Source organism: Anastrepha obliqua, chromosome 4, assembly GCF_027943255.1.
Source record: "Anastrepha obliqua isolate idAnaObli1 chromosome 4, idAnaObli1_1.0, whole genome shotgun sequence".
Classification (NCBI taxonomy): domain Eukaryota; kingdom Metazoa; phylum Arthropoda; class Insecta; order Diptera; family Tephritidae; genus Anastrepha; species Anastrepha obliqua.
In genome coordinates, this window is record NC_072895.1 from 68584323 (window position 1) to 68606767 (window position 22445).

Sequence of the window (22445 nt, forward strand, 5' to 3'; positions counted from 1 at the left end):
ATTATTAACGTGTTTCGTGTTAAAACATTTTTTAAATTTTATTTTCGTGTTTATATTTTAGTTTATATTAATTTTGCAAATTTTAGATACTTCGCCTTAATATCTGTTCACTTCAGCATCAGTGTTTTAATATGTAGTTATAGCAGTAGCCGTAACTTTCCATTCTAAATTGTCATTGAGAGTACATTAATATTTTCAACATTTACCCATCATGTTTAACATAGTTTATTATGCTTAAATTCTTGTATTATTATATTTAATCTTGTTTTGTATTATAATCATTCGTTTCAGTATCTGTTTCTGTTTAATTTGCAGTTCTACAATCAATCCTTGGTAGTTGTTGCTTTTAATACTCCTCATCCTCGGGCGGAATTTCATCCGGAGGCGCAAAACCATCCTGTCAATGTGTAATGGTGTAATGTGTGTGTAATGTTTCGAATGGAGAGGACGTGTGTACAGGTACAGAATGAACGTTACATGGAAGTGAGCAGATAAATACAAAAAATGTGGTTGCGCACACAAAAAAAAATTAAGCACATATTCCAGTGATACATATTGGAGCGGTGCAAGCATCGACATATGCGCATGACGGGATGAATGATGTAGCGGGTTTTGTGGCAGTTGGTGAAGGTTGTAAAGGAGGTGCCAAGTGCCAGGTGCCGGGTTGGCGTGGTGTGATGTTTTCAATTAAATTTTCAACGGCGACATGATGTATTTATTGTTGTTTTCAGTGTATTGATGATAACAAAGAAAGAAAAAAGAAAAAGTAAAGTTATAAATTTAAATTAATACATAAAATAGAAAGTCATTGGCTGTTAAGACGACATATGCCAAATTGTGTTAGTATTATATAATACATATCAAATAAATAAATGCCAATTCACCGCGAAAAATATTTAAAAAATTCCAATACATTGTTGGGGCACCCCAAAGGCCCCAAAGTAAGCACAATGTATTGCGCGCAATAACTTACTTAAAAAAGACTGTCAAATACGCCAACGCTAAAATAAGCATTTGCATTTTTTACATACTTAATTTACAATTTTAAACTTTTTTGACATTAGACAAATATTAAAAAATTGTACATTGAAAGCATAATTTAAAAACCTCTACAAAATATATATTTACACAATTTCAACAGTTTATAACGAAATTAGAAACCAAAAATAGGACTAACATTAATACCGAGAAGTTAAATAAACAATTTAAATTAGCTACAGAAATTGATTATTTTTTGCTGTTTTTTTAGTAAATAGTACATCTCTTTCTTTTTTGATTTCTCACTTCTTAAATTGGCATTTGAAATAACTACAATAAAAAACATTACTAATTTTGTTGAAGGGGAGCTTTTCGGGGTGAAAAAATTAAATATACAAATGAAATTACACATACAGAAGTGTTGCGCTTTACCTCGGTCGCATACATAATATCCAAAATCTTCTGTATTAAGGGATGCGGGTCGCCTTCTGCCGCTTCTTGGCAGCTGTTTGAAAAAATGTAAGAAAATATTATTTTTAATATGTAGAATATGTGTGCTATAAAATAATAGATAAGCGTTGGTTATGATTTGCATTGAGTATACCCAAAGACTAGTCCACAAGAATAAAAACTAGCAGTGGACAATCAACTACGAATTTTATTGTTGTTATTTTATCAGCTTATTAAGGAAAAAAGAAGCTCCTCATAAAAATATTTGCCGTTAGGAGTCGGCTTGAAACTGTAGGCCCCTCCATTTGTGGAACAACATCAAGACGCGCACCACAAATAGGAGGAGGAGCTCGGCCAAACACCCAAAAGGGATGTACGCGTCAATTATATATATATATGTATATATATAATAAGGACCATGCCCGTAAGTCTGCTTCAACTTGTTTCCACGAGAGAATTATAGAGTAGACGTAGTGACTAACTTCCCAAATACCACCTGCGCTGCATAAATAAAAAGTCAAATGTTCCTAAACAAAGGGGAAAATAATGCGCAAACGTTCGATATTCCTAAATGAATGCATCAAGTTATAGATACGCGTTACAAACGCGATTTTTTGATGAAAAGCATCCCCATGTTATTAAATCATTGCATGGCAGTCGTTTTGGCATCGCAGTGAAGAATTGAACGAAGAAAGATCAGAGGAGCCCCCCCTAGTGAGGGAAGTTGAGCTCTGGGTATTTTATGTTTCCTCGTAAATAGGCCGAGCTCCGTCTTAAGAGGATTCACTGCAGCTTCGCTTCACCAGCTCCTCCTCATTTAAAACAACAACTCAGAGGAATGGTGAGTGAACCCCACCTTGCGGAGTGCCTCTACTCACCTTCCGGTGGATGGAGATACCGCCCCACTCTGCCGCGACAGTTCTGTCGCCAGTTTACCTTGTTAAAAGACCCCTCAATGTCGAGGAAGGCGCCTACCGCAAACTTCTTCTGAAAAAGAGACTCCTCCATCTCTTTCACGATTGTATGTAGGGCAGATTCCACCGATCTACCCTTGCAATAAGCATGTTGAGTATGCGATAGTCGACCCCGAGGAATTTCACTTCTTATGTGCAGGTCAATCAGTCTCTCAAGGGTTTTCAGTAAGAAAGATGAGAGACTTATTCCTCAAAGGATGCAGAATTGCTTGCTACAATAGTAAATAAACTATATATACCACATCCTATGGTGCATTTCATGTCATTAACCGTGAAATAGATGATTTACGTTTAAATTTGTAATAAAATACTCAGTAACGTGCAGAATATACCTCATTTCATATTTTGTAGCTATGTCAAATTCTAACTTAACGAGCGCAAAAATTAAATTCTCATTTTGTTTGAAAGCGTTGAAAATAAAACTCTTTTACAAGCTAGGCAATACATTTTTTTCATAACTTTTTCGGCAACACTGCTATGCCAACACGTTTCCCTTAACTTTTTATGGCACATGATAGATACATTTATTGGCGCCATTAACTACGTTTAAAGTTTATAAATGATGTCAACTCTGATCTCATCTTCTATATGAAATTTTTAGAATGTTCAATGATACGCATCACCAACGCTTCTCTCATTATTCCGCAATCTCCATTTACTTACAGAATTTCTATATCGCGCAATTTCGTAAAATAGAAGTCTCGTTCCTTCTCTAATCCTTCCAAGTTCAAACGCATATCCATGACCTGCAAGAGCAGAGAAATTTAGAATCTTATTTATTTATTTATTTACAACCATTCTAAATCATGCCTGATTGGACAATTCCTCGATTTGTTGGTTCGACACCGCATTAGATGGATCCCCGGACTTCTTGATTGCCCCGGTTGTATTATTCACGGCTGGCTTACTTACGACTGGTGCTGCGGCGCGTGGTGGTACTTTAGAAACTGCATAGGTGCGTAGGTACGTAGTTAGTCAGGGGAAAATAAAGAATAGCAATGTTAGCACACCCTTAGCATATACTCTAAATTATTGTGAATAAAAGTTTTAGAAATTTCAAGGATAAATTTAACAAACGTGAAGCACGTACGCGTTTCTAAATATTTATAAAATTTTCTGATACATTTCTATTTTTTTCTATGTGAAAATGTTTTTTCGGAAAAATTGTGCTCTCAATTTTGTTAAATGGAACGAAGAAAAAAACAAGAAATCTACAAAGCATTAAACAATGAGTTTGGATGAATATTTGATTAATAAAAAAGAAAAGATAAACAAATTCAAAATCATATTGTTATAAATTAGTACAAGTTACTTTTGCATACAGAAAATGGATAGACGGGACGTATGGTCTTAAATGGACTTATAAACATAAATACTACCGAATCCAAATGGTTTGGTACTCAAAATATGTGTATATATATTATATATATATATATACATATATGCATGTACAAACAATAAAAAAGTGCAAACATATGAAAACATAACATATATAAGAGTAAAAAGAGATTGAGGGAGGAGAAACTAAGCTTTTGAAAAGTCATGATTGATTTGTATATAGAATATATATGTATATAGCTAATTCAACACCACATACTGGGCCGTGTTGTCGATGTTGTTGAGGTACGCGCCGGCGGTGCTATGGACACTGGCTTGCGTGAGGATAACGAGCCGCCACCGGTGCCAGGCAAAGCCTTCACCACACCCGAACCAAAACCCATTGGTGCACCGTCTCTAGCAGCGCTGGCATCATAATCTCGGCCATCATAATTGGCATCGAAGAATTTTTTAAACCATTGCAAAAATTCGAAATTATCTTGAAAACGGCCCTTGATCAGTTTGTCAATTGGGATTATCTAAAAAATGGAATATACAAAATAAAAAACCAAAGAGTAAAGCAAAAGAAAAGACGAAACAAAACCCATAAAATAAAATGATAAAATACAAAAGAAACGTGAAATAGTGATTAAAAAAAAAACAGATAGTACAAAAGGTTAAAAACAATGTACAATATTTATAAGTATATTATTTTTTGAAAAATACTATTTGTAATCACAATAAAGCACAAAGAGTTCGGATATGTAAAAGTAGCAGCACAAAAATTGCAGTTCATCTAAAAATTAAAAAGAAGATCTCGTACTTTTTTTTATCTACAACGCGCCGCTGGGACCTAACGAATACCGTGTATGAAATTCTCTGTAAATATTGCAATAAACCAAATATTTTTAAATATTCACTTACAGAGGATATTGTTTAATTTAGCTTTTAGCTTTTGCACAATTGTATTAATTTTTTGTATGCTTTACTTAATGCTGCGTATGAAATTATTTTATACAATATTTTCTTTCAACATCTAAATGCAAAACTCTAGAGCCGCAAAACTAACCCACGAGTGCTGAAATCAATCAACGTACAGTGGAAATGTCGTCTTCGCTTATAACAACTGTGATATAAACGGAAAAGTCAAGGCGTCGAAAAAAATTACACTCGCAATCTTAAATTAAAGTAAAATCTCGCTAATCGCAAGCTGAAAATGGAAAATCGCTGTGTAAGTTGGTACTTTGAAAAACCGTGGAAGTGCGGAAACAATAATAAATGTAAATTAGTCTCCTCGTTAACCCGTAATTGTTTTTGTCTAGTAGAAAGATCGACTTTAAAATCTTCGTTAAAATACTGTAAATCTTCGCAAAAATACTTTAAAAGAAACATATTCAAAATCTGGGTATTGCCTTCCATTGGTAATTGTGTAAAATTTTTCTTTCGAACTCCTTTTTTATTTAATTTTTTTTTTTTTTGAACTCAGTGTAGTGCGAACTGCTACTTTAGGGGTCATAACTGTAAGTGCATAAGTTGTATATAATAAACTTAAGCTTGAAAGTATAGTAAAAATATGTGAAATTCATATTTTATTAAAAAGTGAAACTTATCAACACAAGTTAAATAAAATAAAAAATGTGATATAACCAGCACTTGAACAACAAACAAACAATGAACAAATTACGATTTTAAAGTCTCATTAAAACCGTTAAAAACACAATGAATACATAACTATATATGCCCACATTAAGGTGACCAAGTGGAAAAAACGACTACACCGACGTGCCTTTTAAAGCACAGTATTGCCAATTAAAATCGACTACGTGAACCTATTCTAAGGGGTCTCACAATGGCTAGGTACAGTCTTTCCCCTCATGCACATAAAATATAAAAAAATCAGACACAGAAAGTTCAATTTCGATTTTTTTAGTTTTCACTTGGAAAATGCTGAAAAGTATGGCTATGACACCTGGTCTATCGGCTACATAAAAGCTGCCTTAAACAAGAGCAATGAGAAATTTTTATTTGTTCATAATTTTGAAACGGGTTGGTGTCGAAATTCTGTCTGTACAAAATTCTAAAAACAAAATTCTGCTTTTTAAAATTCTGCTTTTTTAAAATTCTGCTTTCTAAAATTCTGCTTTCAAAATTCTGTATTAAAATACAATGTTAACAATGTTAAAGAGGTAATGTATATTAATTATTTAATTTATTATTATTATTATTTTTTATTATTATTCGAGATATTAAATAAAAAATATTAATAATAATTTTTTCTTCAGTTTTGATAGAATCCAGTAGGCGGCCTTCGGCCGCGCTTCAAAAGAATAACCCTCATCAATCCAACTCCGGCTACGCAATCATCCACCGTATTATTTTGTTACTTCTTGTATGACGAAAATCACAAAACTTGAATAAAGCAGAATTTTTCGCATTAAACATGCAGAATTTTGAAAAAGCAGAATTTTAGAAAGCAGAATTTTAGAAAGCAGAATTTTAAAAAGCAGAATTTTAAAAAGCAGAATTTTAAAAAGCATAATTTTAAAAAGCAGAATTTTTTTGCAATTTACAGAATTTTGTCATCCAGAATTTTGTAAAACAGAATAATGACACGCTCCCTTTTGAAACATTAGACACACCATATGGAAATTCGGTATCACACCCTTTTATGTATACTTATCGTAACTTAAGTTACACCCGCGCACCGCATTACACTGTTGTGTTACTTGTTTTCAAAATGATATGTCTGATTTTCCAGTGTATTTTATGTACATAGGTATATGAGAAAATCCTTAAAATTAGCCCTCATAGTCAATACTGAGACTTGTGAGTTCTGTCAGAGATTACTAAGATTAGTAATTCAAGCAATTTTTTCATACCGACGGTCACCCTAATGCTTATGTACACACTAGTGACGAAATTGTAAATTAGTGAGGGTCACCACGTAAACCTGCTGGCGCGAAGATCAACGCATAATGAGTGCCAACAGCAGTGCTCTTAAAATGGTGTGATGTATGCACATAAATATGTCGTGATAGTAAAAAATTCAAAAAATTAAATAAAAACAAAAATCCACATGGATATGAAAAAGTAAACAAAAGTTGCCGCACATATTCGTCTACAGCCTTAACACGTATAATAAAAAAATAACTATGTATGTAACTAGCAAACATATGAAACTAAAAAAAGAATATAAATACATAGATACAAAAACCAGTCCCCAGGGTGTTAGCTAAATGACGGCGTAGAGAGGTCGTCTTGAGTTGTACTAGGTCGGTTCGTGCCCAACAGCCATTTATAACAAGTCTTCTATGTAAAGTTCAAGGCGACCTCTGCCCCTTATTATGATCGCCATGTATTCAACTCTATGATGGAGTGCACGTGAGTGCATATGTGTGTGTATGTATGTACATATGTGCAATTACTTAGTACAGAGTGCAGTGCGTTTTGTGCTAAAAGTTGTCATCATAGCAATATGTATGAAGGTATGTATGCGGCACTGTTGAATTCGCTTTTATAGACATGCGCGCTTAATTTTATTTTCAATTTTGTTCGTTTTCTCATTCTATTTTTGTTAGTTTTTTCATTAACTCGTGCTTCACGTTTAATATTTAATTTTAAATATTTTCCAGCATTGCCTATGAAGTGCCGAGAATTTGGAAAGTTAGATGAATCATTTCCTCTCCGCCTCCTCTCATCACTTCACACTATCTATAGGACTTCGTGTCTTTCTTTTTTGCCCACCTCCACCTCGGTCCGGCCTGCCGGTAGTACGTTGTGTTACAGCCGGTAGAGTGTGTGTTCGATTTGGCATCTGTATGTGTCGCTTTTCGAGTAAATCGTTGCTACTGCCACGGCCACTACTGCCACCACCACCAATGCCATTGCCCAGTTTAATACCGCTACGTGCTATTAACGGCTCATACTCGCGCCCATCATAATTAGCATCGAAGAATTTTTTAAACCATTGCAAAAATTCGAAATTATCTTGGAAACGCCCCTTTATCAACTTATCGACTGGTATTATCTACAAATCATGGATCAGAATTCAGTTTAGGTAGTTGAATGTTAATGTAAGTATGTATGTAATATATGTAGTGCTTAGAATCCCAGCTATTGTGGTCGAATGAAGCGGCTTGAACTACATATTAGGTGTATTCCGATAGAATATTCTAGAAAAATAAACTGTTAAAGAAGACGGAAGCTATCAAGTTCAGACAGCCATATTTATTCATTATAGTTTGTCACATTGATCAAAGAATGGCTCATTTATCGAAAAATTAGTTGATTTATTTTAGAATTATAAAGATTTTTTTTAATTTTTATCCCTAATTAAAATTTTATGTTCTAATTACTGGAGCGTATAGTTGCGGCGAATAGTTATTTATTTGAGCATGGGTTTGGAAAGACAACCGCACAAGACAAGACAAGCAGTTCATGTGCTTGATATAATTGGCAAGTAATCGATATCATACCCACCCTTCTTGTTATTGTCTTTTTAATTTTTGGATAATGCTGCTCAAGTAACAGTCCTTGGCTGTATGTACAATAAATCAACCGTTCCGATAACGTAGAACCGATCACCCTTACCTCTTCCTAAATTACGCTGGAGCTTATGTTAAAGTTAGTGGTTGATAACCACATGAAACATAATCAAGGATTCTTTGTTTGTAAATATGGATAGCATCGAAATAGACAATCAAAATACAAATCTGCTTAAAAGACGCAAAACGAATGAAAAGCTTTTAAGGCACAGTCGATATGTTAGGTCATATGCAGGTAGTTCAACTATCAGCTTTGCATTACCAAAACGACCCATAATTACATCAAGCAGCATTTATCAGGTTTATTAAAAATATTTTGTACTGCAGCAATAAAAAAACCCATATACTGGGAATAATATTAGGTGGTCGTAAATGTTTGGTAAAGCAAAGTTAAAAAATTTTGCCCTTAGGCACAACTTTTTATTAGGTATTATTATATGCCGTTTTTTTTTTCAAAGCCCTTTACAATTTTTCTAAGTGAAAAAACTAGTTCCATTGCATTTCGCAGTTCTCTACTGAATTCAACTTTACGCATGAGAAGAGTTTTACAGAGACCAGCGGCAACAGCGCATAATCTACTATATCTTATTGGCAACAGTCCCGACTTTAGAAGCTTAAGGTCGCTTCGTTCATAATATGGTTCGTACATTGACCACTTTTCATAACTGGTAATTTTTCGCTTTAACAATGTCTTGTTTCAGCAAAGTTCCGGAAAAGGAAATTCTTCCTATTAAGTTTGTGTTTGAAAAAGACTTCAAACTATTTAGTAATGGATGTTTAGTTCTCTTGCTACCATGCCATATTCAAAGCGAAAACTAGCAAAATTTTTCGGTTGTAGTTTTTTTTTGGATACATTATGCCCGTAAACGCAAATTTAGTTTACAGCCTACCTTTCAAGTGGTACTAGACCAGCTGACTCGATTTGTTTCGCCTTGTACATTAGGATGTCAGCACAAAATAAAATTACGAAAAGCAGTTCCATTCGCATCATTATCGAGTGCTTCCAACTACATGTCGACTGTTCAACGTGGTTCGTCCCTTTCTTTTTCTTTTCTTCTTTCTTCAATTCTGACATTCTAATGTATAAAACATCGTTGTTCGTCTAGTGCCACAACCTTTAATGAATTCGCCTTGCTACCTTTATTCTACTTATTTTAATATTAAAAAAGCAATATGCGTCGAAAATTTTCAAAATTTTCACTTATGTTCAAATGCAAATAACTTTTTTGACAATTTATTTATTTCTTATTTTGTTTTAATAATTCTTTATGGAAACATTGTTAATTCGCCAACAAAAACAACATAAATGCATGTTTCAAACTCAAATTTCAAATAAAATTTAACAAATTTTCAATCAAAAATTATAAACATATTTTTGTTTTGATGAAAAAAACACCCACCGGCGTCAACAAAAAAATTGTCAAAAATCAACATGAGTTTTAAAATACTTCAAGGTCGCAATTTATCAAAATTCAATGAGCTATAAACGGCATACTCGAAATTTGAACAACTTTTACTTAACTTTTTGGAATACTCCCCATTTAAGAATTAATGGCACAAAATTAAATTTTAAGAAATCATATTATTTAGAATATTGAAGTTTTTCATGAACTTTAAATTTCTCAGTCTCTTAAAAGTATCATATAATTAAATAAATTAAGTATCATATAATTAAAAGTGGTATTTCTAAGACTACTACTACTAAAAAATTCTAATTTACCAGGACTTTCAGACAAAGAACTCCGCACAAACTGTAGAAATGGATTTCAGTCGAAATTGATTAAAGTCAGGGGTTAAGAGTTTTAAAAATCCTGAACAGTAATTTTTAATGACTCTTCTTTTTAAAAGCAAGATTAGTGTTCACACTTGAATATCACAAAATCTAGTCATTATTATAGCAAACGACTTTTTTGTTCGGAATTCGTATGCAATTTTTACGGGATATATGAATGTACATACGTGTTAAAAAATTAAACAGCGTTCATGCAAATAACTATTATAATTCTAACTTTCCTTTCTAGTATTTGTGAAACCAAAATTTAAAGCTGTATTTAAAAAAATCACATTGAAAACTAAATATTCTTACGAAATTTTGATTTTATTATAATGTTTCCTATTGCATTTTATTTTCGGAAAATACAACTTTCTTCCGTCAAAAGTAAGTTGCTTTCTTCATATACATATATATGTTTTTTCTTTTTGTTTTTTAATTTATGGCCCTAATTTTATTTTCTTTCGCATACCAAACAAAATTTTCTGTTAACCATACAAAGAAAAAAAATTATTTAAAACTCAAATAACTCAAAATTAAATTCATATAACACGTAATACTTTCATAATATTCAAAAAATTACACAAAAAAAGATATATTAGTTCTCATATTACCTTGTCAACCGCCATCTTTTTAAAAGATGCTTGCAAGACTTTAAAATTTTGAATATATTCATGTTCCAGATTTGTGCGGAACTTGACTCTTTTCATTGGCACCGAACCGGGAAACAGCATATCCATGAACTGACAATAAGCAGCGCCTAAAATTAAAGCAGGCAATGAAGGTCATGTAAAATTTACTAAACAGTTGTACTTACCAGTGCACAGCTCTTCAATTTTACCAAATTGTGCTTGCAGACAATCATTTACCCAAGCAAGCATATCATGTCTGGATAAATTTTCGGTAGTCACATTTGTGGAGTACACGTTTACTGCCATTGTTGTATTGGTATTTTATTTTATTTTTCCCGTTTTTATCTTGCTTCGTTTCTGCTTTACTGCACACTCAATAGCTGGCTAACTGTCTCGTCTCCTCTTCTCTCTGTCCTGACTGACTGGCTGACTGACAGAGCAACTGACGTAAACCAAAGTGGTTATTGTGGTGCTCTTGCACTTAATATCTTCCTTTTCGTTGTCGTCTTATCTCTCCACGCCAATAACTGCAGCAAATAGAAGAACGAAACACAAATATTATAGTATGCCTTTAAAGTATGTATGTAAATATTATGTGGTATCATAAGAAATGCGCCCCAAAACCGCGAACGAAGACAAAATTACTTGAAGAGCGACTCAAGTTGCAACCAATTTTTGAAGCAAGCGAAGCAGATCGAATAGTTGAACTAATTTATATTATAGCCGTGGCAAAGATCTTCATCAGAGCCATTTGTAAGCTATTTGATTGTTTGATTCGGACTTTATTTTACGAATTTGGCATGTTTTAAGGTGGAGTGGGTTGTGGTAGCGCCACCAAATCTGCTTGCAGCAGTGCTTTTGTTGCTGCTACTACTGTTTGCGGTGATATACATACAGTAGGTTCTGTTTTTATGCGGTAGATACGTTCCGCAAGAAACAGCATAAAAAAAAAACAGCATAAAAAAAGCTACTAGTTCTATAGTAAAACTATAGATACGTTTCAAATGCTACAACCACATAAATCTGAAATAATGTAATAAAATCACATAAAAAAGGGCACTAGTCCAATATTATAACTATAGATACGTTCCATAGACCGCGTGAATCTGAAATAATTAAATAAAATCGCATAAACAAAATATTGTATTTTTGAAAATTATATCTTTATTCAAGAAACGTCAGAATCGAAAAATAAATTTAAGTCAGAAATAGAATCAGACAATACCCACATATTGCGCGTTCGTTTAGGATTTGGCGTAAAATCACTTTCGTCACTTTAGGAAATGTACACGTCTGATCTAGATAGTTATGCAGGCGGTTCCATACTTGTAGGGTTAGCATTTCTGATGTAATCTGTGATGAGTTTTTGCTTAGCTGGTTAAAAATCTTGTTTATATGTACAATTCCCGATAGGTCGACATGCATTTTGTAATTAAAAAAAAAACCGCACTATTTCAAAACCGCATAAAAAAAAGCCGCATAAAAACAGAACCTACTGTATATATGTACAATATAAATTTTTCTTTATTCTGCTATCGCTACTAATTACTCCTATATTTAATTTAATTGTTAAGCCAATAAGTGAAGCATGACATGCGCGTGTGTACTATGAACTCACGTTAGTTTGGCACACAGCACAAGCAACAGATGTTCAACGAAATCCAAACTTCAACGTTAAAAACAATTTAGCTAAATTTGGATGCATGCCCACTATAATCTTGTACTCGTAAGTACGAATATGAGCATTTTTAATAAACAAAAACAGCTGTCTTAATTGTATTACTGCTTCTTTAAGTGTATGTAAGGTGTGTGAAAAAAATAAAAATAAAAATTGCTATAGATATTGGGGTGTAGCGAACCAAAAATCAAACCCAAATTATGAAATGAAAGTAGATGTTTCTTTAAAAATTTAAACGCAATCAACAATAGTCATAATTAATATTATAACAGCATAATGATGAAATGATCCGAGATTTGAATTGGCTGAACGTGAAACAGCAAATATTTTATCATTTATGAGGTTTGTATTTAATGTAAAGCAGGGCAGGATACCTGATTGTCTGAGCGGCAACCTAAGATACATAAACGAACCCCACTCATATTTACTCAGGGATAGTAACAGATTTAGACTACCACTTTTTAAAGCAGAAATTAATGAGAAAAGGATTAAAAAGTTTTAACTGCCAACTCAAATAAAAAATTGTGGTAACATGAAAATTTTCAAGAGGCTGCTATTTAATCACTGTAGAACATTGCCCATTAGATAGATAGAAAGGCTCAGCATGGAAACTAGCCCTTTCCATCCATCGTAGCAGTGCGACTCTGGATCACGTCCATTCTGATCGCACGCCTACAATAAAGCAAATTCTACTTGGAAACTAGTCCTTTCCAACCGAATGGTCAGGTGCCGTTGGAACTCGTTCTATCAGACCGCTTGTGCATCAAACGATGATTTTCTTATATTTAAAAATTTGAAAGGCCTTCCAATTTCGATGTCGCCTTCATCGCCACTGCTTACATCGCCATTAGAAGTTTTATATTTTTTGGATAGGATGTCAGATATATAGATTTAAATGTTTTCATGTCAATGTCTTTTAGCGGAATGTAGCCTAAGACATCAAGAGATAAATGCGAAGAAATGCCATATTTTGTTATTTTGGAACCAGTAAACTTTCTAACGCTCAACGCGTGAACGTAGATGGTTGCGCAAATTTTTTCCATTTACTTTCAACCAATCTTTTTTCCTTTGAACTTCATAACAGTTGACGTGATTTTGACCTACGGGACTTGAGTCGTGAAACATTTTATACCGAATAAATTTAAGTTTGCAAATACAAACACTTGAGCCTGTGATATGCTTAGTACGCAGTTTTTCCAAAATACCCTTAACTTCATCAATTTGAATATTTTGCGATGCCATGTATTCGTGAATTCATGAGATTTTGTAGACAATTTGAGCCAGTCTTCGATAAAACCTACGAATATTTCCTTAAACATCTCGGCACTTTCCGCGTCCAATTGAACAATTGGCAATTGTCCTCTAAAGCGTTAATATTATGCATAATTGTTTTGCGGTAGTCTTCCGAATTACTCAAAAAAATACCGATCATGTTTCTAATGCATGCAAACTTAATTGGTTTTTTGTAATATATTGAGTAAAATTCAATCTTTTGATGTTAGCATTCTTGTTAAATTTTCTGCTTGTGTGGCCTTGTACAAAATTCGGTTTATCAATAACAAGACTTGTACCATTTTTTCACATCTGCGATATCAAAATCAAAATCTTCACTTTCTGGCTTTATTACGCATTTGTTATTGTTAATAACTTCACTGGGTTTTCCATCTTCACTTTCCGAAGAACTATCGACTTTTTTTTCAAATCAATGTCTGATGTCCATCTCAGCCATTGCGTTCTTACTATGTATCAAACGAGCGACTGAAAAATAAATGCACGCATTATTTTTTAATGGCTACAAATCTTTATATTATTTTTACAGTTTCACTATATTTTTTACATCGCTCGCATTTGATAATTTTACCTTTTATTGTTATTAATGCTTTCTTTTTTCTCTATAGTATGTTTTGGCACGCTCAGTAGCCGATAAGGCACATGCACATTTTCCAGTAAGGGTTTCCATACTAAATACTGCGATAGTATTTTCTACACGCTCAAAAACTCCGCTTTCTAACTTGCAAATACTACGTTGTAAATTCCGCGTTCTAAAATTCTACATGCCAAACAAAAATAAGATACTTTCATTTATCAGGTTTACATATTTTATATGCGTGACGAATTTTATGTCGTCTCGCTTTTGCATATTTTCGGGCGCTTTATTATTTTCAATGAGAAAAAAAACCAAAGTAGTCTAATACTTTCAATAAACTTTTAGAGTTAGTTTTTTAATATTTGACTTAATTGACTTTGGGTCGAATTTATTTTATATTATATTTTATCATTGACATCTAGGTGCGGACAAAAAAACAAAAAAAAAAAAACAATAGTGAAAGTGCATATATAATTGGTAATTAGTTTCTCGAAGGTTTACCATTGTTATTAGATAAATATTGTTATTATATGAAATATAATCGCCATATCGAAATAATAAAAAAAAAGTTGTCATTTTTGCTGAACGCTACTAGAGAAACAGTAATAAAAAAATATAATAGAAGACGGGTGCGTGCATTCTTTCACGCCTTCATTTTTTATTAAGAAGAGCATTTTCTTGGCATAAACGAATTAGGAAGTTACTCACAGACTTTCGAAGCACGACCGCTTAAAAAACACTCGGGCTGCAGCTCTGATTATGCTTATAATTCGGATATTTCAAGTAGCGTAAATTCCACAGTGGCAATACTATTTAATTTACAATTTAATTTAATTCTATGATTGATACCCGCTGCAGACAGCGAAATTACAAATATTACTTGGCAGGAAAATTAATTAGTATATTCTCCTTGGTTTTTTATTCAGTCTACATCATATGACAGCCTTAAATTGCGCTTTGAGAGTTTTAAATCATTTTTGTAATTTTTAACCTTTCAATAAAAATTTAAGTGTGCATATGTATAGTATTTATATACCCAATTGCTTAGACCATCTTTTAAGTCACTACCGGTGTGCGTAGTATAAAATTAAGTATGGAACGAAAGTTAACACGGAAATTCAATTTTGCATCTGACAAACTTCTTACCTTGTGTGAGAGCAAAATGTTTGCTCCAAAGGTATGTAGCGGACTTTATTACGTGAGTCTATTTTAAACACACCAACAACATTAAATGCAGAATCAACTAAACAAACAGTAAAAAATTGAATTTTAAGATTTAGAAATTGCATACATACAAATCTGAAGCAACTGTTGCTGAATGGCCACCGAATAGGCGCGATGCTCGAGAATGTTTAATGCCACATGCCGTATGCCGCATGCCGCATGCTCAAATGACGAACCGAGTTCCCAAATGTGATTGCTGCTATCGTATGCAACGTGCAATGTCCCGCGTTTATTTTTCTATTTTTTCTAAAGCCTAACAACCAAAATAGACACAACATGAGAACAACACTAACAACCGAAGTATTCATCAGCACTTTCACGAACAATATCAAGCGAACAATGAACTTTACCGTTCGCCAGCCAACTCTGGCTGGGTCGACCGACCGGCAAGCCTACGCAAATCAACCGCTGCATGCTGCTGTTGTGGAATGAGGAAGAACCTGAATAGGGAAATAGGAAGTTAGCGTTGGTAAGTATTTAAAAATGACAAACACAAAAATTGTAAATGTTAAACAATTGTACTAACAATTGTGAGCATAATTAGAAGTGAGAATGAATTAATATCACCACTCAATGGTTGTGAAGCATTTTGATCAATCAAATCGAACTATTGTCGAGGGAGTCAATGGTCACGGCATGAATGTATACGCATTTGGAGCATTGAAAATTATTTTTATATTTTATTTTTCAGATTCATTCAGTTAGAAAGATGTGTCTTTCACTAATAGGAAGGTGTAATTTTCTTTGGTTCTTAACCATATTTCTGTTATCGGCAATATTTTGCTTGTATTATGTACCAGTATATATTGGAACTAAATTTTATTGCAATTTCAGCAAGGCCATGAATAAGCAAGACATTTTCCATAAAAATATGCACATCAAATAAAAAAGAGGAAGAAATCTAAATAGCCCTGCTGAATACCTGCAAAAATCAGGCACTGCTAACAAACAGAAACGACAGCCAACTTGTATTTTTTATGTTTGTACGTATACATTCTGCAGTTAGGTGTTTGTGCGCTCTCTTTACCTCTTTCTCTAAACCATATGTTGGTCATTGAATGCTTCTGGAACAAATACATATGTTATATCAATGCTGGAATGTTCAAAAACAGGTTGCATAAAATAAAAAGAGAGAAAGCGTATACATTTTACTTTGTACGCCATGGAACAACCTAAATTTGTATGGTAGAAATGCCCTCTTTCGAACGCTTCCACGGCAGTCCGTTTCTACGTAACCAGAAAGACCCGGATTTAGATCCAAGGACTGTCACTTCAGCAGCATTCCACTTATATTATATATATGGGGAATATTTATGCTGCTACAGCAACAACAAGAAACCCCTTTTCTATCATTTGGTGTTTCATGGCTAGGGCGACCGCCGTTCATTTTTGTTATAATGGATATTTAGTTTATTTTAAAAGAACGATTTGGCGGTATATACAAAGTTGTCCAGTAATTAATGCCTTACACTGACGAACACCAATTTAAATGTACGCAATGGTTTTTGAAATATGGTATATAGCCTCCACGTTCATATGGAATATTCAAGTTTTTTTAAATTGATAATAACAGATATTAATTGTATGTGGTTTTTAATTCATAGATTAATATAGCAAATATAAATATTGATTGAAGGATCTTTTAAAATTTAAACTAGTGATAGTAGTCACGAAAAGGAAATATTCATGTAGGCATTGAAATAAGTACGAAATAGAAATAAATACGATGCCACTGTGTCCATTATAATTGTGAATGACTTTTTGTATTCGATTTGGCATAGACAGGGTAATCCTATCGTAGGTTTCTGCAGGCGTGAAATGTCGTAGTTTTTTTAATTTTTTGCTACAAATCTTACTTATTTTTGAAAGTGCCATTGCCTTGAATGAAAAGCAACCGAAGTGGTATATTCTCCTCGGCAAATGGTAGCAACACTTATTGAAGTACGTCCGTGGAAATAAATTAGTCCATTTTAGACCACAGGCCCCACTCCATACCAAGAGAAGCATCCCCAAATCATTATGTTGCCGTCCCCGTGCTCCACTGTGTCTTGTTTTGTGAACCGCAGTGAGAACAATTGCCCTTACGACTTCTGACATTTCGTCCAGCATCATTTCCAAATAAATTTATTTTTGTTTTATCGCTCCAAAGTGTGATATACCATTTTTTCATACCCTCTGATCCACGCCATGTCTTGAGCTCTTGAGCAAAATTTTTCTTCTTCTGCTGTTCTGCCTGGTAGTTGATTTCAGCTGCAATGGCATTTAATGACTTAAAAGATTCCCTCCTAGCAAGTCACAATTAAATGATCAGTAATGCAAGTCGGTTTATTTCTGCCACCGCTTCGTTCTGTGGATTTTTTGGGCTTAAGATCATTTACAACAAAATTTTTGGACCGTCCAAGTGACTCAGCTATAAATTTGTACAATCTAATTTGCTTCTTACGTTGCATTCAATATTTTTCACTTAATTAGTTAAGGTGCAAGAATTATCCGCAAAGTACCTATTGCAGTGGCCACACAAAATTACTTTATGAAAATAACGCAATCTGTGCAACCAATAACGCAAATTAATAAAACGGGTAATTTAAATTCACATCGAAGCAGTGATGTCATTCGTAAAAACAGCGAAATTTCAATAATAACTTTAACTTTTTCGAGCGGCACAAGCAAATCGATAGATAAAGGCAGCGTACCTATTTTAATGTCCCAATGAATGTGTATAATAAGTCAAATAAAACATTTTGAATAGTAGGTTCGTTAATATTTTTTTTCAAAGAAATAAAACTTTTACAAAACAATCGCATATAAATAAAAATCTGCATTCCAGTGAAATTATTATTTTCTGCTAGCTGTTAGTATCAATTAAGATATAGTAGCACTTAGTAAGCGTACAACGACCTTAGCTCGATTGCCCTCCCCGGTGGTCATTAGTACATTGCTCCGTTGCTCCGTATCTTGCCGGTCCGTTTGTTTGGGTTTGCTTATATTAACTTAAAGCATTGGTATTGATTAAATAGACGTCAAGCAGAGGCAAGTGGACATGGCGAACATGCAAACTGCTAGTTAGAGGAACAAGTGACTGCATGGTATTGGCCTTACGCACAATATCGGCATATATATTAGTATTACTTATTTCTTCGATGTATGCTCATAGGAAATGGCGTACTTGTGCTTGCAAACTCGCAAACTAAAATAAATAATATGAAATAAGGGAAGTGTCCCATTATAAGCTGAATGAAATACCTATGTATGTGCTCAAGTATATATACCAATTTAAAAATGCAGCAGATATAGCATTGCGAACAAGAATTTGGAAAGCCACTCTACGTTTCCTTTTGAGTTGGCAACTCCGATTGCAAAGGCTCTTCCAACACGATTCAAAAAAAGCTACCATAAATCTTTCAAACGCGTAACCGGTCACGCCAAACGCGTGGGTTACGGCGAAACTTGAGAAATATGTCAAACATTGATCGTTTCTAAAATAAACTCATTATGAGTTATTACAATTAGTTATAGTTTAAAAATTATCAATAGAATATGAGCGTTTAAACAATATACCTGATATCGTTTATTTAAGCTACATATTATATGTAGTATTACATATATAAAGTAGTAGTAGTAATACATATATATATATCTTATTATGCAAAAAAGTTCGCAAAGTGGGACTCCATGAAAAAAAGTTGTCATTGCCATTGATCACTAGGAAATTTTTTCTTATTTTCTCATACCAACATTTTCACTCTTATCGTCGCTGTCTAGTGTTTGCGGTAAATTCAATGCAAAATGAGCTATACAAGATAGGCGATAGCTATTTGAGCAAAATATCAAAAAGTTAAGTAGGCGGCTGTATGCAAACTCAAGACCGGCTACAAACATGTTGAGCAACTTTGAGATACATAGGTATTAATAGTGCCAATGGAATTTAGTTCATGAAGTGATGACGTAATACTCAAGAAATATATATGTATATATGGATATGTCTATCTATATTTTAGCTATCAGGTGAAGAAAGTAACAAGACACCCCCTATGTTTACTATGCGATTATTCAGCAGATATTCCCGATAAACCCCATTACTCATAGTACCTCTCTTAAAATACCTTAAAACCCTTCTATAGATATGGGAGTGGCCGCACTGACAAAACAGGTGCTGATAGTAACCACGAAATCACAAATTGCTATTCATATAGAACGAACCAGTCACATATGCATTTTTCATTTGTGGAATTGTATATGAAGAACAATTATAAGAAGCATTCGAATATGCACGCCTATGGAGATTCAGTATATTTATACCTACATACATTTTTTGTGTGCATAGCTGCAGATGCGTGAGTGTATCAGGGATTTAAGTTAGAAATTTCTCTCCCTCTTTCTCTATCCCAACGCTTTTTTATCAAATGCGTTGCTTCGCCTAATTGTTGCTTTTTATTTTAAGCCACAACATATTCCAAAGTGCATATAGCATCGTTTCTTTCATTCATCTATTTCACGAATTATTGCAGTATTCTTGTGAGATTCACTTCGAAAATCTTCAAGTCTTCTTAAGTGCATCGTCATCACCATTATCCGCAGTCGATAGCAACTTTTTTTTCTCCTTCATCGTACACAGCATTAATCATCATCCTTTTATTTTCTTTACTCCTTTTCGGTTCTTTCTTTTGAAATATTTTGCACTTCAAAAAATTAGCGTTCAATTGTGCACTCTTTTACACTCACGTACTAGCCGCGCCTTGTCGACCGCAACATTGTACCTTAGCACTCTCTTTCGCACAGTAAATCATTCGTTCATCCAAAGCATTCGTCGCTTTAACGAGCGCAATGCACATTCACAAACACATGCACTCACCTTTCTACAAGCGGAAATTTCGCAGTTTTCTTTTTTCTTCTCGTTCGTTTCTTGCTTTTTCCCCCAACTTCACGCTCTAAATTTTCCTCACAACTCCTGTTTGTTCTTAATTTACCCAGCAAAATTATTAACTTTTACACAGAACCTCAAATTGCTTCTTTTCTTCTATTCAACACAATCTTCCACAATAATTTCAATGACTGTATTTCGTTTTTTCTTCGACTTAGTTTTGATTTAAAACGCAACGTTTTAAGATTTACAATTTTAAATAGTTTGGCCTTCTGCCTTTTCACTTGCCGATTTAAATTTCCTGCCAGCCGCTTTGCTTTAGTAGTTTTCTAGTTTCAGGAAATTTCAATTGATTTAATATGGTGCAAGTGGTCTAACACCGATATATTACAAAATTTAAACAACGCGTGTAACCAACACAGAAAATGCGACCAAACTGTCTGCTCAAACTCGTTCAGTCCATCAGTCGTTGTTCATTTGCAGAACGCCGAGCGCCGAGCGGATATTTTCGAATTGTACAAATACAACGAGTAGCTGTGGTGAATAGACAAACACAACGACTTGAAAGAGTAGTAGATCAGTTAAAAGGGTGGTCTGTGACTCGAATAGATGAGAATCCAACTTCAGTAGCGCCGTCTTGTTGAAAATAAACATTGTCCAGACCAATGTCAACCAATTCCGGCCTTAAAAAGCATTAGTCATCTCCCCTGTTTAACACCACCTGTTATTGGAAAGCCCTTTATATCGTTGAATTTTGGATCGAATGGTAAATATACTCAGCCGTACACAGTTTTTATTTTTCTGAGATTTTTATTTTTTTAATACTTTCTTCTTTATGCAGTTTTAACGGCTAGAATTTAGAATATTGTCTATTGGGCAATTTTTGGCAAACTATAATGTCTTTATTAATGAAACTTGGTGCAGATGTTAGTGAGGTGTTAAGGAACACTCTTTATAACTCCAAATTATTCGGGAAATAATAATTTCGTAATTATTTGCCTTCAAAATACCCTCGTTAACTTCAGTATAATTTGACACATTACACTATACATATATTTTTGAACACTTCACTAAAATTCACCAAATATACACTCAGGCGCGTGTTTTTACTTATTTTTATCCTTATATTCGAATTATTTTTATTAAAATTAAATGCAAATGCATTTGTCACACAATCACTTTCCAATTTTAAACGCGAATAAGAAGAAGATTGGAATGACAACAGTATGGTGTTGCCGGATGCCTGCAAATGAAAATAAAAATATTAACAAAAATTAAGTATTTGAGTTTAGAGTTAATGATGGGGATGGGGGTTATTGTGTCTCCTTACTACATAGACGTTTTAATTTTGGGTTCAATGGTTTTAACACGGAAAGGAGCTCTATGCAAAAATACTGTGGATTGCGTAGCCGGAGTTGGACTGATGAGGGTTATTTTTTCGAAGCAAGGCCGAAGGCCGCCCACGCGACAGTCGGTTCTACGTTACCGAAACGACCCGGATTTATATCCGCCCAAGGATTGCCACTCCAGCAGCATTCGCCGTATGTAAGAATGGGGAATGTTTATGCTGCTACAACAACAACAACAACAGCCGCCCACGCGGAAAGGAGTTCTACGCAAAAGTACTGTGGATTGCGTAGCAGAAGTTGGACTGATGAGGTTTATTTTTTTGAAAGGAAACGAGCGATAATCGAATTTTTGTGGAGAAAATCTCTTTATAAAAATCATGAGGACCCGTTTGTAAAACTGATCGAAGCAATACAATACACTTACATATAAACCGTAATTTTTGGCTTTTAATTACTTTATTATTTTTTGTGATATGCCTAATATCATTGTTTTTAAGTCTCGATGAGTTGTATGTTTTTATTTTCAAAAATATTTCTCAATTTTAAATTACAGCAAAAAATACTGCAGTTTTACAATGAACCTTCCTCTGAACATCTCTGCATACAACTTCGTTTTTATTTCAGGTGTATGGCAACACCAACTTTTCGCTAAATTACAGAACTTTAACATTAAATTACTTAAAAACTATAAGCCTCCGGCAGGTGCGGTTTTCAGTTTTAAGATGGGCATATACACCCCTGTACCCACTCCCCTTTTAACTTTTTTTTTCCAAGCGATATACATTATACTAAATATTTCC

General features: G+C 33.9%; 1 protein-coding gene across 4 annotated transcripts; it reads right to left on the reverse strand.

Moving 5' to 3' along the window:
* Window positions 1–209: 209 nt before the first annotated feature.
* LOC129243396 (microtubule-associated protein RP/EB family member 1) lies at window positions 210–20576 on the reverse strand. 4 transcript variants are annotated; one of them, XM_054880370.1, is made up of 8 exons: window positions 20288–20576; window positions 10852–11193; window positions 10649–10794; window positions 7464–7746; window positions 3213–3349; window positions 3066–3148; window positions 1393–1483; window positions 210–397 (listed from the first exon to the last, which is right to left on the reverse strand). In XM_054880370.1, exons 2-8 carry the CDS (start codon window positions 10970–10972, stop codon window positions 347–349), a joined length of 912 nt encoding a protein of 303 aa, XP_054736345.1. In that variant the 5' UTR covers window positions 10973–11193; window positions 20288–20576; the 3' UTR covers window positions 210–346. The 4 variants fall into 4 exon arrangements, with proteins under 4 accessions (XP_054736345.1, XP_054736346.1, XP_054736347.1 ...); XM_054880371.1 differs by having other exon boundaries at window positions 1411–1483; window positions 20288–20574; XM_054880372.1 differs by lacking the exon at window positions 7464–7746 and adding an exon at window positions 4000–4258 and having other exon boundaries at window positions 20288–20568.
* Between the last annotated feature and the right edge of the window lie 1869 nt (window positions 20577–22445).

What these genes read in the sequence shown, in the direction of transcription:
- LOC129243396 (XM_054880370.1), bottom strand. Translation starts at nt 10,972, where the DNA reads ATGGCAGTAAACGTGTACTCCACAAATGTGACTACCGAAAATTTATCC. An exon ending in CAGGCCGGACCGAGGTGGAG is followed by an intron (nt 3,350 to 7,463) that starts GTGGGCAAAAAA and finishes GCACCTATGCAG; the next exon opens with TTTCTAAAGTACCACCACGC. An exon ending in AGGTAAAGCGCAACACTTCT is followed by an intron (nt 398 to 1,392) that starts GTATGTGTAATT and finishes ACACATTGACAG; the next exon opens with GATGGTTTTGCGCCTCCGGA.